The 17357-nt window shown below is 42.9% G+C and overlaps 1 protein-coding gene across 4 annotated transcripts in view; it reads right to left on the bottom strand.

Annotated features, from left to right (window-relative positions):
• Positions 1–17357, bottom strand: part of DISC1 (DISC1 scaffold protein) — a 428932-nt gene that overhangs the window by 13900 nt on the left and 397675 nt on the right. For all 4 annotated transcript variants that reach the window (XM_043924985.1, XM_043924986.1, XM_043924983.1 and 1 more), the window contains one exon: positions 16386–16659. In XM_043924985.1, coding sequence (XP_043780920.1) covers positions 16386–16659 — 274 coding nt within the window. The remainder of the gene's footprint in view (positions 1–16385; positions 16660–17357) is intronic.

Raw genomic sequence — 17357 nt, forward strand, 5'->3', positions numbered from 1 at the left:
AATAAGGACCTGCTGTGTAGCACAGGGAACTATATTCAATATCTTGTAATAACCTGCATCATATAAAAACAATGTACCTCTCAACTTACACAGTGTTATATGTCAATTATATCTCAATAAAAATATAATAAGTAAATAAATAAGCAGCAAAAAGTGAGCTCAGAATTTAAAAGTAACCAAAAGTAAAACTAGTATTTTTCCAACTAATGGTGAAAGTCTTAGAAGGTATATAAAAATAATTTTGCATAGGGAAAAGAACTGAGATATATATATTCAGATTAAATTGCAGAGTTACTAAAAAAGCTATAATTAATGGCGAGGAAAAAAACAACAAAATGCCCAGGTGTGGCAATATTTAAAAAGTCCTTAGAGTTCACAAGTTGTATAATACTATAATTGGAGTCCAAGAAAAACCATTTAATCAAGATATGTAATTTAACATTCACTATATCAACTCCAGAATTCCCTAAAGTTTATATCCCAAATGGTCAACTACATTAGAAGAAAACACTGCAGATGAAGTACCCATAACTACCGTAAATACTAAAGACATCTAATATATTATAAATTAATATATGTACAAAAAATTCAGTGACAACATACAATTTTGCAGAGAAATGGACACGATTATACAAGAAAGCATGTGAAGCATGCATGAAGGTTTGTTCATAATTGACCATAGTAGTGATGAGGAGAAAACAGTAAATAAGTAAAAATCACATATACATGTGTATTTTACTGCTCTAAAAGTAGTAACATTATCATTCAAAGATGTAGAATTACAGAGTAGACAAATTACATGGAAGTTAAGACAACGGGCAATGAGTAATGGCATAGTCATGCATGAACTAAACGAGACACCAAGAAAAAGAACATCTGGAGAAAAATGATTGACAGCAGTGGAACCACAAGCCATACACGAAGGAGAAAAATACAGTGTTAGTGGGAAAATATATGCGCCAGAGATTACACTCTAAAGAGACACAAAAGCATAGAATCAGAACATGAAGCTAAGGAATTTAAAACACTCTTTGATGGAATCAAATGATTCAATTTTCATCCTAGGGCTAAAACAAATAGAAATCAAAGCTGAATTAAGTCCATTTAAAATATGGCTTTACATATTCCCCCACATACATAATTCCTGCCTGTTTTTATTTTAAAATTATGTGCAGATTGATAGTGATTGTGTGAATTTGGAAAAGTGATTTAAGACCATATAGAAAAACTTTGGGCTTTCCTGATAATGCTAGTGGTAAAGAACCTGCCTGCCGATGCAGGAGATGCAGGTTTGATCTCCAGGTCAGGAAGATCCCCTGGAGGAGAAAATGACAACCCACTCCAGTATTCTTGTCTGGAAAATGCCATAGACAGAGGAGGCTGGCAGGCTACAGTCCATGGGGCTGCAACAGAGTCAGACACAACTTAGCGACTAAACAACAACAACAGCAAAACTTTAAATTATTTACAGTCTATGATTCAGTAGTCCCTTTATTGCAATTTTTCAAAAAGAAAATTTATATATTTAAATTTAAATAATTTTTATTAAGCATTTTAATAAATATAGACAATCTCTATCATATGTGTTAAATAAAAATTTATTATTACTTTAGTAATGCAAAAGTAATTGCATTAGGAGTATGAGAAAGAGGAAATAACATGTGTCCAACAATAAAGGGAGTGGTTAAATTAAGTCCTGGTATATTCAATTTGTACTTAGCCGTTAAAATCATATATAAGAATATTTAATAATGAGGAAATACTCAAATAGGCAAAGCACTAAAATATTAACAATTATTTGGAGGGCCAGCATTATAGTACATTTTTATTTTCTCCTCAATGTTTTGTTGTATTTTCCACATCTCTGAAATATAATAAAGAAAAAAGTCACTTAGAACACTAATTCAGGCCATAATGGAAAAGTATGGAAGACATACAACTGAATATTTTTAAAAAACAATTTTAAAGCTTAAGAAACACAAGAAATAGAAAAGGCATATGGTTACCAAAGGGGAAGGACAGGGGATAAATTAGGAGTACGCAATTAACAGATACAAACTACCCCAGATAAAATAGATAACCGACAAGAACCAACTGTATAGTATACGGAACTATTTTGAATATCTAGTAATGACCTATAATGGAAAATGTAATAACTGAATCATTTTGCTATACACCTGAAAGTAACACAACTTGTAAATCAACCATACTTCAATAATTAAAAAAAAAAGATTAAAAAGCACAAAGAGGCACAGGGAAACAAACTCAGTGAGATCAAGGTTCTCTGATCAGTAACAAAAGAGCTGACTGGCATTCTCTCGTGGGACTGCTTCTTCACGTCACAGACTCTCTGCCACACTCCTGCACAAATCACTACTGACAGACCCTGATCCTGTCCTGAAAGGACGCTGCGTGTGACCTGGGTGTTATTTGAATGGTTTATGGCTTTACCATACCGCTCTCATATGGAACCTTGGGAATGGAAATAGCTTAAGACCTAAACTGAGAAATGACAGCTAACAAGAGGGAAGATTTACATATTTTATCAATCTGATAAAAAATGCTCCATCATTCAAAGAAATTCCATCTGTCCACAGAGGGCCAGACGGAACCAGAGTCATGAGCATCAGTTGGACAAAGCTGTGGAAGTCCTGCGTGCGGACCACACCCTGCAGGGGCTGGGTAGAACCTCCTTGCTGTCCCCATGCTGTGCCTAGGCAGGGTGGAATGTGTGTGTGACCACAGCCGTATGGCCTTCCAGAACCTTACCTGTGCTGCCAGGAGACAGATTATTATTAATACTTCTCCCCCTTGAACCTGGCTGGTCCTTTAAGGATCCTCTGGTGCAAAGAATACAACAGAGCCGACATGCCTGACTTCTGGATCAACATCATAACATCACTTCAACATCATCAGATCACTTGCCCTGGAACCCAGGGTCCATGTCGTGAGGAAGCCCTAGTCACTTGGATTGGCCAGGTGTAAGTGTCTGGCTGAGTGCCCCAGCAAAAGGCCCAGTCAATAGCCAGGTATGAGTGGGACTGAGCCTTCAGACAGTTTGAGGACCCACCTTCAAGTGATTCATTAAACACCCAGACCATGTGGGGCAAAGACAGTCCTCCCCACAGGACCATGTGTATACGAAATGTGTTTTTTTTTTTAATCATTAAGCTGAGCGTGTTAAGAATCATAGTAGCTAAAACAGTAGGATGCATGGGGATACATCACATGGGAGCCTGCCTGAATGGACAGGACCCTTGCACAACACTAGCAGGAGGTACCCCCTCTGGTCCCTAGACCAATCAGATCTTGAACTGCACTAAAGTGCTAACACCCAGACTTGTTTCAGGGTAGGGAGTGCCCAGCCGTGCTGGAAGCTGTGGCCATGAGCCTCAGAAGTGTAAGAAAGAGATCGCAATGAGTGGTCACTGCTGGTGGTCACTGGTCCCCAGATCCCCGCCTTCTGGTCAAATATGCAGGTGCATAGTCTGAACAACACATTTGCTCAGGATGTAGCCAATGGGAGCTTGCTTCCCTCTAGCTTTGGAGAAAATGACTCTTTAGTGCAAATGGAACAGCAAGATGCTTCCCCATGAGAGGCAGAAGTGTACTTGACGAATAGATTCCTGTCTCTAGATCTCACAGCCCCCTTGAGGACACACTCACTGCCTAGGATGAAGGAAAAAATCTTTACCCTATGTAAATCCCCAGATATTACATCCTCCTAGGAACATGAGTGTGCGTGTGCTCCATTGGCCTAGGGTGGCAGGGTGTTGGTGGGAGGCATCAGGCCTGTTACCACTATATCTCTCTTGCTTTGAGAACACTTTTCTCAAGTATGTCCTTTTTAAGTCATTGGTTTTTAGGCTCACTATGCAGAGATCCCCTGGCAGGAGAGCAGGGGGCTTTACTGTCAACTTTACCCTGGTCTCTAATTTTATCCATATTATTTGCCTAACCTGTGATGGAATAGGGAGGGACACCAAAAGGGATTTGTGTAGGGTTGACCTAGGGCAGGACTGAGGGGACTGCAAAGTGATGACAGAAAGAAGTCAGAGAAGCAAACAGCACCAGAAGCTGTCTCTTGTCTTCCTTACTGTGGCTGATTCACGTTATGTATGGCAGAAACCAACACAATATTATACAGCGATTATCATCCGATAAAAAAATCAAATAAAAAGGTAAAGGAAATAGGAGCCAGAGAAGGGCTTTTGTTTGCTTGTTAGTCTTAACAGAAAGGGAACTTCTTTTCAAAGCAGTTGTGTTTCAACAGATCTTTGGCAATGCTGGCATTTCTCTTTAAGCCAAAATAAGTGCTCTCTTTAAGCAGAGCACTGCTCCTGAGGCCCCAGCTTGGGATGTAACTGCAAGAAAGTGGAGTCCCTCCATTTTCACTCTCGCCTGATTTCCAGGACATCACACACAAGTGTGTACAAAGGGCCACCTCAGTCAGGGCTGCTAAGAATGTCACAGGTGCTTCCCCAAGCATCTTCATGCCTAAGCAGAGAACTGGAGCTGGTGGGGTTAGGAACTTAAGTCTCATCTAATTCAGTTCCTCCTTATACACACATCAAAAGCATTTCTAAGAGTCCTGTGGCTTACCGAAGGTCACACAAAGAGAAAGTGGTGGGTTGGGGTCCAAGACAGAGGTCTCCCCACATCTAGCCAACTCTTTGCTCTGGATCTGGACTTAACCATGCTGCAAGGAGGTGGGGTGAGGGATTTGTGCAGGGCTGACCCATGGCAGGATGGAGGGGGCTACAAAATGATGACAGAAAGAAATCAGAGAAGCAAACAGCACCAGAAGCTGTCTCTTCTCTTCCTTCCTCCCTCAAAACTCAGCAAAGTCTGTTCTGTTTCCCAGAGGGCCCAGCTTCACCCAAAGAGGTATCTCCTCCATGACTTGCATACATGTCACCTAGATGTTGGTGATGATGGTAACCAGGACAACCTGGGATGCAGTGGTGAGCGAGGGACCTTTGGTCTCCAAGTTCACGAAACACAAGGCTGGAGGCAGAGGACAGCAGGTGAGTCACATGGGAAGGATGGCCAGTTTTCCTTTCTGAATAAGAACGTGTATCTGTGTGTTCAGTCGCTCAGTCATGTCTGATTCTTTGTGACCCCATGGACTATAGTGGGCCAGGCTCCTCTGTCCATAGAATTTTCCAGGCATGAATACTGGAGTGGGTTTCCATTTCCTACTCCAAGTGACTTCCTGATCTAGGGATGGAAGCCGCATTCTTTACCACTACCCTGGGATTTGAGAGCCTTAGCTGCCCATCTCTCCCATCTACTTGGTAGATTCCCAATGAACATTCTCTGAGCCACATCCAGTAGCTCTTCATGCAATGGGCTCCTCTCCACATGAAATTGGTAACATTTGCTCCCACTTAGTTATTAAATTAAATGTGGCCCAAAAAATCTTACATGACTACATGACTGATACTTGAAAATTAAAATATCTCCCACTACAAAATCATTGGTATTCCTGGCTGAAATGGAGTTCTGTAGGATTTGCAATTCTGAACAGATAAAGTACAGGTTGTTTGGCATTTCAAAGTGGCTTTGAAAACTCTCTAGTAATTTGTCCCATCAGGCAGTCTTTTCAGCCATTCAAATTATTATTTTTTTCTTTCTACACATTTATTCCATCATTTAGCCCTAGAAGTAACTATTTTCACCACAGGCCAGAATGAAAAAAAGCTATAGCAGGAATAGGGCCTCTTACTGACCTTTTCCCTTCCCTGACTGGCTGACACCCGCCCTCCCCCGCTTCTCTTAGAAGCCCTGCAGACCCCACTTCCTCCAGACATGCTCCTGAATCCCTGAATCTCTTACCACCTCAATTCCAGACTAGGGTGTTCCTCCCGCACCACACACAGAACTTCTCTCACATGTATGCACCTGCCTATCTCTCCAACTAGATGGGGGTAGAATGGGGTCCTGCCATCCCTGGAGTTCCAGTGCAACTTGCCCAGTTTTCCAAAGATGCTCCGGACACATTTGTTGAAGCAAGGAATGAAGACTTCTTTTTTGCCAGGTCTTGAGGAAGCGATACGGTTTCTCAGCCTGCCCTGGCCCAGGCCGCCTCTCACCAAGTGTGCAGAGCCAGGCAGAGACCTGTGAGATGTCTCTAGACTCAGTCCCTTCCCTGGATGCAGCCAAGAGCAGCTTGCCTGGGATGCTCTCCTGCCTCTAGGGTGGCTGGTGGGTCTTTGTGTGTCTGTCCCCGCCCTTCCACACACACTTGCCTTTTATCAGCCTCGAGAAGAGCCCTAAATCTTCCCTCCTATCCTTCTACACATGTCTGATTCAGTAGCCCTAACTCGGTCAGGCAATATTTCAAAGAGAATTTGCGTAACTCACCTCATGATCAAAACCCGTAGACTTGAGTGTTCGGGCAGAAATTTTCAGCTGTGTTGAATTAGGGCTGATGTCAAATTTCTGTCCTACTCACTAAACTGGGAAAGCGTGATTTAAAACAGAAAATAGGATTTCCTTTGTTGGGCGGGATTTTCTCATTAAAATCAGCTTCTAAAAACATTTATCTAGAGAGGTTTATACTTGGATCCAAAAATGCATTTCAGTTGCTAGCCTGAGCAGATAGATGCCTGCACCCCACACACGGCTGAAAACCACACTCACAGACTCCGTGGTCAGGCTCTCCAAGGACTTCATTACTTAGTGATTTTCCCATAAAGAAGACTATGTCCTTGCCTATGAAATTTGAAAGATATAAACATTTAAAGTTTTAAAACTAGAGCTCATGTTGAAAGGGAAGGGGGGACTTGCCTGGCGGTCTAGTGGTTAAGACTTTGCCTTCCAATGCAGTGGGTGCAGGTTAGATCCCTTTTTGGGAGGCTAAGATCCCACATGCCTCATAGCCAAAAACCAAAACGTAAAACAGAAACAATATCATAACAAATTCAATGAAGACTTTAAAAATGGTCCTCATAAAAAGTACTAAAAAAAAAGGGTAAAGATTATATTATATTATAACAATAATTGCTTTGATAAGAACAAGTATCTGGTAACATCTCATCTGGCTACATCTAGAGTGATGAGAGAATCATAGGTATCATACACACACATTATTTCCTGAATAAAAATGTATTTGGAATAGAAACTGTTTAGGTTACGTTGCTAGTTAGGCAAGTCCTGCTGTAGCTGCCAACTTTACTTATGAAAGACTGCCACACCTAACAGAGCATACGCTTTCAGAAATGTTATTCATCAGCGGTGACCTGCTGCAGGTTTGAGCGGACCGGCTCCACCTTGGGTTAGGTCACTGGATAAAGAACATTGAAATAGCTAATGTTTTAAAATGCTGACAAAAGTAGTTCTAAAGGGCAAGGCAGTATGATGTCTGAAATGATAACAAATAGCAGGATAAGAAAAACCTGATAACTGAGGTAAGAAGTCTTGCTGTGATTTAAAAATTAAGCTGAGGAAATCAACAAGTACCTTTCAGGACTATGTTCCATGTGAGAAATGCATTGTGCTGGGCAATGTGCTTAAGGAACTCATCAGTATGAATGAATGGATAAAGAAGATGTGAGATACAGATACATATATATATATTCCATTATATATGTAACAGAATACAACTCAGCCACAAAAAAGAATGACATAATGCCATTTGCAGAAACATGGATGGAACTAGAGATTATCATACTAAGTGAAGTAAGCCAAAGACAAATATCTTATGATATCACTAATATATGGAGTCTAAAGATGCAAATGAACTTATTTACAAAATAGACTCACAGACATAGAGAACAGACTTATGGTTACAAAAGGGGAAAGGGAAAGGAGGAATAAATGAGGAGTTTGGGATTAACAGGGTTTCCCTTGTGGCTCAGATGGTAAAGAATCTGCCTGCAGTGTGGGAGACCTGGGTTCAATCCCTGGGTTGGGCAGATCCCCTGGAAAAGGGAAAGGCTACCCACTCCAGTATTCTGGCCTGCAGAATTCCATGGACTGTATAGACCATGGGGTCGCAAAGAGTCAGACACGACTGAGCAACTTTCACTTTCACTTTGGGATTAACACATATACACTACTGTACATAAGATGGATAATAAGGACCTAATGTATAGCACAGGGAACCATATTCAATATCTTGTAATAATTTATAACGGAAAAGAATCTGAAAAAACATATGTCTATAATGGAATTGCTTAAAATTGGCATAATTGCTCCACAATGCTGTGTTAGCTTCTGCTGTATAAAAACACGCAGTATCCACATGTGTACGTGTACCCCCTCCCTCTCGAGTCTCCTTCCCACGCACCCCCATCTCACCCCTTTAGGTCATCACAGAGCACGGAGCTGAACCCCCGTGCCATTCAGCATCTTCCCACTAGCCATCTGCTTCACACACAGTAGTGTTACCTATTAACTGAAACATTTTAAATCAACTCTACTTCAATTTAAAAAGAAAAGAAAAAATTAGTCATCAATATTTTGCGCGGCAGTGGCCAGGACCTGTGCTAACAGGGTAGCTCTCTGACTTGGACAGCCCCCTCTCTGCCCTACCAGCCTACTCTGAGCCCTCCTTTCCTTGGCCATGGAATAAGGCAGCAGCAACAGCGGCCTATCCATAAAAACATCTACTTCCTGCAGTGAAAGTCACAGGCTACGTCACAAAGAAAGGACAGGTGACCTGCATTTATGGACTCCTGAGCCAAAGCAGTGCTTATGTTTCAAAATCAATTAAAAATCCTACACTGCGCACATGCATCCTTACAAACCAAAAATGGATCTTGAGTCTCACGACGTTTGTTCCATTCTTAAGTTTCATTCCCTCTCCTATAGCTTAAGGTAAACCAGATGTATGATTACCACCATCCATGAGCTTAGCTGATGCATTAAAGCATTTCCTTAGTTCGGCATTAAAATCACAGCCTTAAATATGTTCCTTTGGGCTGTTTTCCAAAATACATGCTTGGCAAATACATTCCAGAAATGCTATATGGTTTTCCTTTTTCTACTGTCCACGTAAAGAATATTTACCTCAAACTCCTGTCCAATACCACAAAGGATATCTTTCACAATCTATTTGACATAGACTTTGTAAGTATTCATGTTTTCACATAAATGCTGAGTTCTGCAGTCATTATGTAATGCCAACAAGCAGAGAGGCACATGGTATGACAGTAATGGTACATCGTTACTTCTCCATAAGATACATGTATTCATCCAAATATGCGGATTATATGGTTACACCCTGAGTAAGTGGGTATTTCTTTTAAAAGCATCCAGATGTTGGTGGTGGTAAGGAAAGCATATTTAGATGTCTTTAGGTCAGAATAGGCTGAACTGTCAATGAATTGTCTTCAAGTATCTGCACACTGGGTTGGGGGAATATCCCCTGGAGAAGAAAATGGCAACCCACTCCAGTGTTCTTGCCTGGAGAATCCCATGGACAGAGGAGCCTGGTGGGCTATAGTCCATGGGGTCACAAAAGAATCAGACACAACTTAGTTACTAAAACAATGAAATGACAAATCTGCATGCTTATTTCAAAGAAGACACTAAGAAATGAGTTCTAAATAGAACCATTAATAGAACAAAAGATATGGCTGAAAGAAGAAATGGCCTGGTAATTCATGTATGTTCATTGGCCTGTGGTTTCTAGTTCACATGAAAGGCAAGCTTGGGAAAGCCATATTTCCTATTCCATGATCACGTGAGAGAATTTGATCTGCTTCCTTTGACACACCAATGTTGCATAAGGCCAAACTGTATTGGAAACTTTGGAGGAAAAATCTATTTGTAAATGAGATTGATAACATCAATGAACACCTAAACAATCTCTGTTTAACACAAGACTTCAGATTCTGGTGATAGCAGCATAAACCCTAAGGTGCCTGTGCATGAGAAAATGAAGACAGGACACCTTTGGAGGGGGTCGCCTTTCAGGGGATGCGTCCTGCATGTGAGTCCGTGTGCATGCACGCTTGGTCATGTCTGACTCTTTGGGACCGCATGGACTGTAACCTTCCAGGCTCCTCTGTCCACGGGATTTCCCAGGTAAGAATACTGGAGTGGGTTGCCATTTCCTACTCCAGGGGATCTTCCCAACCGGGGAATCAAACCTGTGTCTCCTGCATTGGCAGGCGGATTCTTTACCAACTGCGTCACCTGGGAAGCCCTGCCAGCCGCCTGTTGTTAAGAAGTACTGAACTACAAGGAGCTCAGACTCAAATGCCAGCTTCCATTTGTGTTCACCTTAAAGTTGTTTTGAATTTCTAAATGTTTTCCTGTGAGTTATGCAACCATGAGACGACTAGAATCACTGCTTCGAACAGAGTGTTAGTACCCTTTCCAGAGATGTAAAAGCCTGGATTCAAAATCTCTCAGTTTCGCAAAGGAAACTGCTACAAGTTTAACCGTCCTCACCACCCAGCCTGTGACCGGCCTCTCTCAACCCCTCAAGTACTCATCCGTCAGCAACAAGGAATTTCCAAGGTGAAGGAGGCTCCGAAGGCCCCGAGGTAGTTCTCCTCAGAAGCACAGAGCTATTTTTAATTAGTAGAAGAGGCGCCACAGTTAGGCCCTGGAGCAAAGAGAGTGGTTCCGTAATTTTCCAAAAGCAGGGAGAGCAGGCAGATCAGAGGCATCCACTTCCTCTCCTTGGGCAGGAGGCTGGCAGGCTGATAACATCAATTAACTGAGAGAGGCGGCAGGAACCAGTTAAATGGTGGCCGAGAAGCCCCCTCCTCCCACCTGACAGGTGCCGGGGCTCTGCGCCCTCCCCTGAAGCCAGGGGCCAAGGCCAGGGCCAGGGTGGTGCCGGTGAGCCTGCCAACTTCCCATCCATCCTACTGACAAGAGTTTTTTCTAAATCTCGGTACCAGCTGTACTTAAAATTCTAATTACATAATTTAAATAAATACTACATAAAGCAATGAAATATTAGTGGCAAAGAAGAGGAGTTCCTGTCTCCATCTAAAACATGTTGAAAACCTTGAGAAAACTCAATATTTAAGCGGGGAGGGACTGAGGACTGTTTTTTAAGTGCTCTAGAAATTTCCAGCCCTCTTTAAAGAAACACAAACTGGAAATTTGTTGATGATGCATAATTGGTGAGGCTTCTGCAAGAAGAGCCATGGAAAAAGCCAGTCAGGAAAACCTGTTCAAACATGTGCAAAGCCTTGGTCTTGTAAGTAGTAAATAATTAGTAGATAAACTTTAAAAAAATATTTAAATGCACTTATATCATTTTTTACAATTCTCTGGCTTTTAAATTAATCAGTCAATTACCAATCCCCATGGCAACCTAATTGCTTCTACTGCTTTCCTCTTGGGGTAAGGAGGTTGGGTTTGCAACACAAAATGCTAAATTGTAGAAAGGGTGGAATTTCTCTTCATGCCCAAGTTTTCTGCTTTCTCCTCGAAGGCCTTAGACAGAAAGAGAAAAAGCAGCTAATGATTAAGTGAGCATTCCACCCTGGGGGTTGTCTCACAAATTTCAAGTTAGACGAGCTACCAAGAGGACATGTCCATTAACAAGTGAATGGATAAAGAAGTTGTACAAATATACAATGGACTGTTACATAAAAAAGAATGCATTTGAGTCTGTTCTAGTGAGGTGGATGCTAGAGCCTGTTATACAAAGTAAGTCAAAAGGGAAAGACAAATATTGTGTATTAATGCATATGTATGAGATCCAGAAAGATGGTACTGCTGAACCTATCTGCAGGGCAGGAATAGGGACACAGACATAGAGCACACACTTGACCCAGAGGAGGCAGGAGAGGGTGGGGCGAGCTCAGGGGCGGCACTGAAACATATACATTACCAGATGTAAAGCGGGTAGCCAGTGGAAAGTTGCTGCAAAACGGGGAGCTCAACCCAGTGCTCTGGGACAACTTAGAGGGGTGGGATGGGGTGGGGGGTGGGATGGAGGTTCAAAGAGGGAGGAGATTGATTCATGGTGATGTATGGCAGAAACCATACAATGTTTTACAACATTGTAAAGCAATTATCCTCCAATTAAAAATACAAATGAAAAAAAAAAAAGAGGGCATGTAGTTCAGGACCTGCTCTTTTTACCCTGCTTCACTGGTGAGGCTGCTGCCCTGCTGAGAGTTCAGGGGAGCCAGGAAGTGATGGGGAAGAGAGAAAAGCAAAACTGCATCTGCCAGGACTGGAGAATAGGCCCTTCAACCACTACAGATGTTTCTAGAATTATAAATCAGTTTAAGACGGTGAGGACACACTTCTTCACCACATATTAGTTTTTTCAGCTTTCCTGTCATGTGAAATGGAATCAAATGAAACTGGGAGACATTGGAATTTTTGGAGACCTATGTAATAACTAAAGGGCTTCCTTGGTGGGTTAAATGGTAAAGAATCCACTGCAATGCAAGAGACCTGGGTTCAATCCATGGGTTGGGAAGATCCTCTGGAGAAGGGCATGGCAACCCACTCCAGTTTTCTTGCCTGGGAAATCGCATGGACAGAGGAGCCTGGCAGCCTGCAGTCCATGGTGTTACAAAGAGTCGGCTACAACGTGGAGACAAAACCACAACCACAACAATAATAAGGAAAGCTGTAAGTTAACTAGACTTCAATCACAAAGCAGAAACTAAAAACATAAAGTCACCCTGTATCCTAGTGCTAATTCCCTTCACTGCAGACATCTTAACACCCTGGCTACTCAAATCCTGCGTGAGATGCTCAAAGCTGCTGGGCCTTTTTTAGCCTCTTTGAGCAGCTCCTGGCTGGGAAAGGAAGCAGCTGGAGGCAAAAGGCAAGGGAGAGTGATGCTGTCCAGGGGAACTCGGCAGGACTGAAGCCCACTTTGTAGTAAAAACAGAAAGCACCCCAGCAGGACAGGCTGCAGACAGGAAAGAGAGAATTACGCAGGTATAATGGCCAGAACAGCAAGTACAAAAGAGCAACTTCAGAGTGGAGGAAGCTGGCTCACTGATTTCCCCAGCTTCTGTCTGGCCCCCGTGCAATTTCTGTAATGTCTATAAAGCAGGGCCAACAGCAGCTGATTGTTTCCAGAGGCCGAGGCAAGGCTTGCAGGAGGGCTGTAATGAAGCTGAAAAAGAAGAGGGCTCTTACCAGTGAGGAAGCGCAAGTGAAAACTGGCCCTTCGCCCTGCGGCCAGCTTCCTCGGTAACAAAGCCCACAGCACATTACTATGCCTTAATGGGCCCAGTTGTAAAATGGGAGAAATGGTGCTGAGAAGCCCGGTGGGACCCTAAACACAGCAAAATCTCTAATTAATGACAAAGCGCTTGTGAGAACCAGTGCAACCAAAATGCATATACCCACGTGGGGCAGATAAGCACAGGGAAGGTTTGAAAACCCATCTCCCTGCGGACCTCCAGAAGAAGTCGGCAATTTTTCATGGAAGATTTAGGTTAGAAAGTAATTGACTGCCTTCAGGGCACCAGGTTTCAAGAGAGAAACCCGTGCGGGGTGGCCAGACCCAGCAGGGAGTTCCAGAGCAATAGCATCTCAGTGCTGCAAAGCAAACAGACACCACGGCCTCAGGACAAATACGCGAGGAGCCAGAATCCAGTGAGCCCCTGGAAACCAAGGCAGGAAAACAAAAGCACTTTCCTCCGAATGCGATCCTTGGTTATTGTTCACTCTTGCAGTAGCTCAGAATCCTTCACCCCAGTACAAACAAGACTGTCCCTTTACTAAATCTTTCTTTACTTGAATATCTTCCACTGATTGATTGCTCTCTTTTCTGTTTCTTAATAAAAGAAGCAGGGTATACTATTTTAAAAAGGTCTTAGAGATTCTTGTGACTGCCATAAAGAGTGATGAACACACACACAATTATGAGTTAAGCCTGTACTATGTATGTTATCAGGGCTTCCCTCAGATGGTAAAGAATTTGCTTGCAATGCAGGAGACACAGGTTCAATCCCTGGGTCAGGAAGATCCTGTGGAGAAGGAAATGGCTGCCCACTCCAGTATTCTTGCCTGGAGAATCCCATGGACAGAGGAGCCTGGTGGGCTAGAGTCCAAGGGCTTGCAAAGAGTCAGACACGATTTAGCAACTAAACTGCCACCACCATGTACGTATCACTCACTTTTAGATGCATTTTTTTATTTAAATCTCCACAATCTTCCTTCATGAGATATTTTTCATTGTCCCCATTTTTTTTTAATAGAGGAAGAAACGCAGTCTGTATACAGCCCAGAGGCCTCGGCTCTGCTCATCTGCTGTACTGCCTTCTGATAGCCTTGAGACAAACGCAACCAAATCGAACAGCTAGAGCCTCACTTTTAAAATAGGGAGAGATTATTTTTAAAATTATAGTCACTTTTGTAACATGACATGCAGTAAAAATTTTGGTATAAAATTATAAATGTAGACATAGGCACTCAGTTATGTAGAGACTTCCCAGGTGGCGCAAGCGGTAAAGAGCCTGCCTGCCACTGCAGGAGATGTAAGAGATGCAGTTCGATCCCTATGTTGGGAAGATCCCCTGGAGGAGGGCGTGGAAACCCACTCCAGTGTGCTTGCCTGGAGAATCCCATGGACAGAGGAGTCTGGAGGACTATAGCCCATAGCATTGCAGAGAGTCAGACATGATGGATGTGACTTAGCATGTACCCGCGCCACCACTACAGTCAAGATACAGAGTACTTCTTTCACTACCGCCCCACCCCCAACCCTGTCTGCGACAGGTGCCCCGCCCCCCAGCCCCCACCCCCTCATCCCCACCCCTCCGCACCAGTACCCGGCAACAACTGATTCGTTTTCTGTTTCTATAATTCTGTCCTTTCCAGAAAGGAAGCTCAAGAATTCCAAAGATGCCCACCTTCCTCTCTGACTAATCCCCAGAAAGCAATGCAGGGACAGTACATGGAACATGAAGGACACAGAACTGGAGATGACCAGGCAGTGTGCCCCTTGCATCAGAATATTCTTCGAAGCTGGCCCACTGAGACAGGCAAGTTTTCAACAATGCACCAGAAGCCAGGCAGCCGGGCTTTTCGGAGGATTCCACCTGCAGGGCCTCAGCTAACAAAGGAGTTGAGATTACCCACAGCTCGGTGTAGAGGCTCATTGTATGAGGCCAGCAGGATTCCAGAGAGTGACAACAGCTTGCTTTCTCATAAGGTTGTTCAATGAAAATATATGATCGAGTGTCAATTTTCCAAGCAAGTCTAGAAGGCGTTGACTGTAAGCACAGATCATCAGAGGGTGTGTGCTCTCAAAGACCAGGGTCCTGCAGACAGCATGGGGGCGGGGTGCCCACATGGACGTGTTCCCTGGTGAGTAGTGGCAACGACCCAGGGAGGGGGCACATCTAATGCCAACTGTGAGACATGGACGTGGAATGACACGTTCCTCCAGACTTGGGTGTGCGTGCTTGGTCGCTCAGTCGTGTCCGACTCTTTGTGACCCCATGGACTACAGCTTGCCGGCTCCTTTGCCCATGGAATTTTCCAGGCAAGAATACTGGAGTGGATTGTCATTTCCTCCTCCTGGGGATCTTCCCCACCCAGGGATCGAACCCACATCTCCTGTGGTCTCCTGCACTGGCAGGCGGATTCTTTACCACTACGCCACCTGGGAAGGCCCCCCTCCAGCTTCACCAAGGTTTTATTTTCTTTTACTATTCAAAACACCTGGGAATCTGGCCAGAAAAGTGCTCTGAAGCCTCCTGTCATGGCACTGAAACTGGAAAGAAATTCCTAGAGTCCTTTTGTTGAAAGGATCTTATTAAGGCTAGAAGGAAAAGTGAGCAAGGGGAAGGGAGAGAAAGGAGAGATGAAGCAGGGAGGGGAGGGGTGGGGAACTCAGATCTCTGTGAATCTAGGTCAGCCCTGGGGTAAAACAATGAATAAATCTACACTTTAATTTTTAATGCATATATCACAGGCCATATCTTAGGTATTTTAAATGAAAAGAGCAAATTCTAATATTCATTATGATCTTGCTTTGGCAAAAACAGTTAATGGAATATATACATATATTTGTTTGATTCTAATGAATAAATATTGTAGAATATATATTCTAAATATAGAATTAAATATCATAGATGACATATATAATACGTATACAGACAACAGCTACATGTTATATATGACATATAGAGTGTGGGCTATATATATATAGTAATTATATATTAGTTTATATATTCTGACTAGAGCCATGAAATTAGAATAAAAATAGAACTAAATTTGCCAAAAGTTTTTTTTTTTCATTCTCCTATATATTAAACAACTTCTATAAAAATTCTGCATCATTTTGAAATCAAGTTCAGGAGTTGTTAAAACTTTAAACAGTTTGGGTGGGTCAGTGGGAAGCCCACCCAGTATTTACTGCTCTCACTTGGAGTGTGGTCCCAAAGCCCCCCTCAGAGTAAGAATCCTTAATCTTATGAGGATGGACAGACCTCTTTCTGTTCACTGCTAGCACAGTGAGGAGAGGGAGTCAGGTGCACCATCCACTCTTCAAAGGTGTGCAAAGGGGTCTTCCTTTCATCTTCAGGGTGGGACCTCAGGGGGGTGGCCAGAGCCACTGTATAAGCACCTCCCCCTAAGTCATCCGTCTGTGTCTCATCTGCAAACAGGCTGCCCCTGGCTTCCTGGAGCTGCAAGCTCTGGATAAGCAACCGACAAGCTTCCAAGTCAGCTTCCCACACTCTTCCAAGCAGCGGACACTTGCAGCTATAAGGCAGAGGAGAAACAAAGGCATGAAGATTAATTCAGTGCTGTTTCATCATATCAAATCAATAGCTTTTCCACCTGGCTAAAAAGTTAGAATGAACAAGTCACTTTTACATAATGATGGATTATTTCAACCAGAAGATTCAGAGGGGCCAAATTTGTATACCATCGAGTAACAGTGAAATAAGTATAGTCCTTCTTAGCTACTTGGTCTGTTAGGATATCCAAGATCCTAAATATTTTTCAAGACTCAGTGGTTCAATACAACAACCCTACTCACGTTTGTTCTCCTGTCTTGCTGTCTTCATTTGAGTCCCTAGACTTGCCCAACTCCCCCAGGGCAAGTACTTTTTCATGTGCTACTTCATCTGCCTAGATGGTCCCTCCCCACCTTTTCCCCTTACTGACCCACATTCATCCAACGTAAATGAGTGAAGCAGTGCAAGGGTAATATAAACCATAACAACAGATACTCAGCCTCAGTAACAGAATGCAATAAGAGAAAGGTGAACTCTTGCTAGTAGGAGGGACATACCCCTTTACAGGGAGCCCTTTCATCAGCTCAGACTAGCTAAAGCTATGAGGAATGTAGACTCAATGTTCACAAAAATTTTGATTTTAATGGAAAGCCAAAAGCCCAAAATTTTAAATGAAAACCTATTTTTCATCATCCATTCAGCTTCAGACTAAACACTTTC

Source organism: Cervus elaphus, chromosome 15 (assembly GCF_910594005.1).
Source record: "Cervus elaphus chromosome 15, mCerEla1.1, whole genome shotgun sequence".
Taxonomy (NCBI): Eukaryota; Metazoa; Chordata; class Mammalia; order Artiodactyla; family Cervidae; genus Cervus; species Cervus elaphus.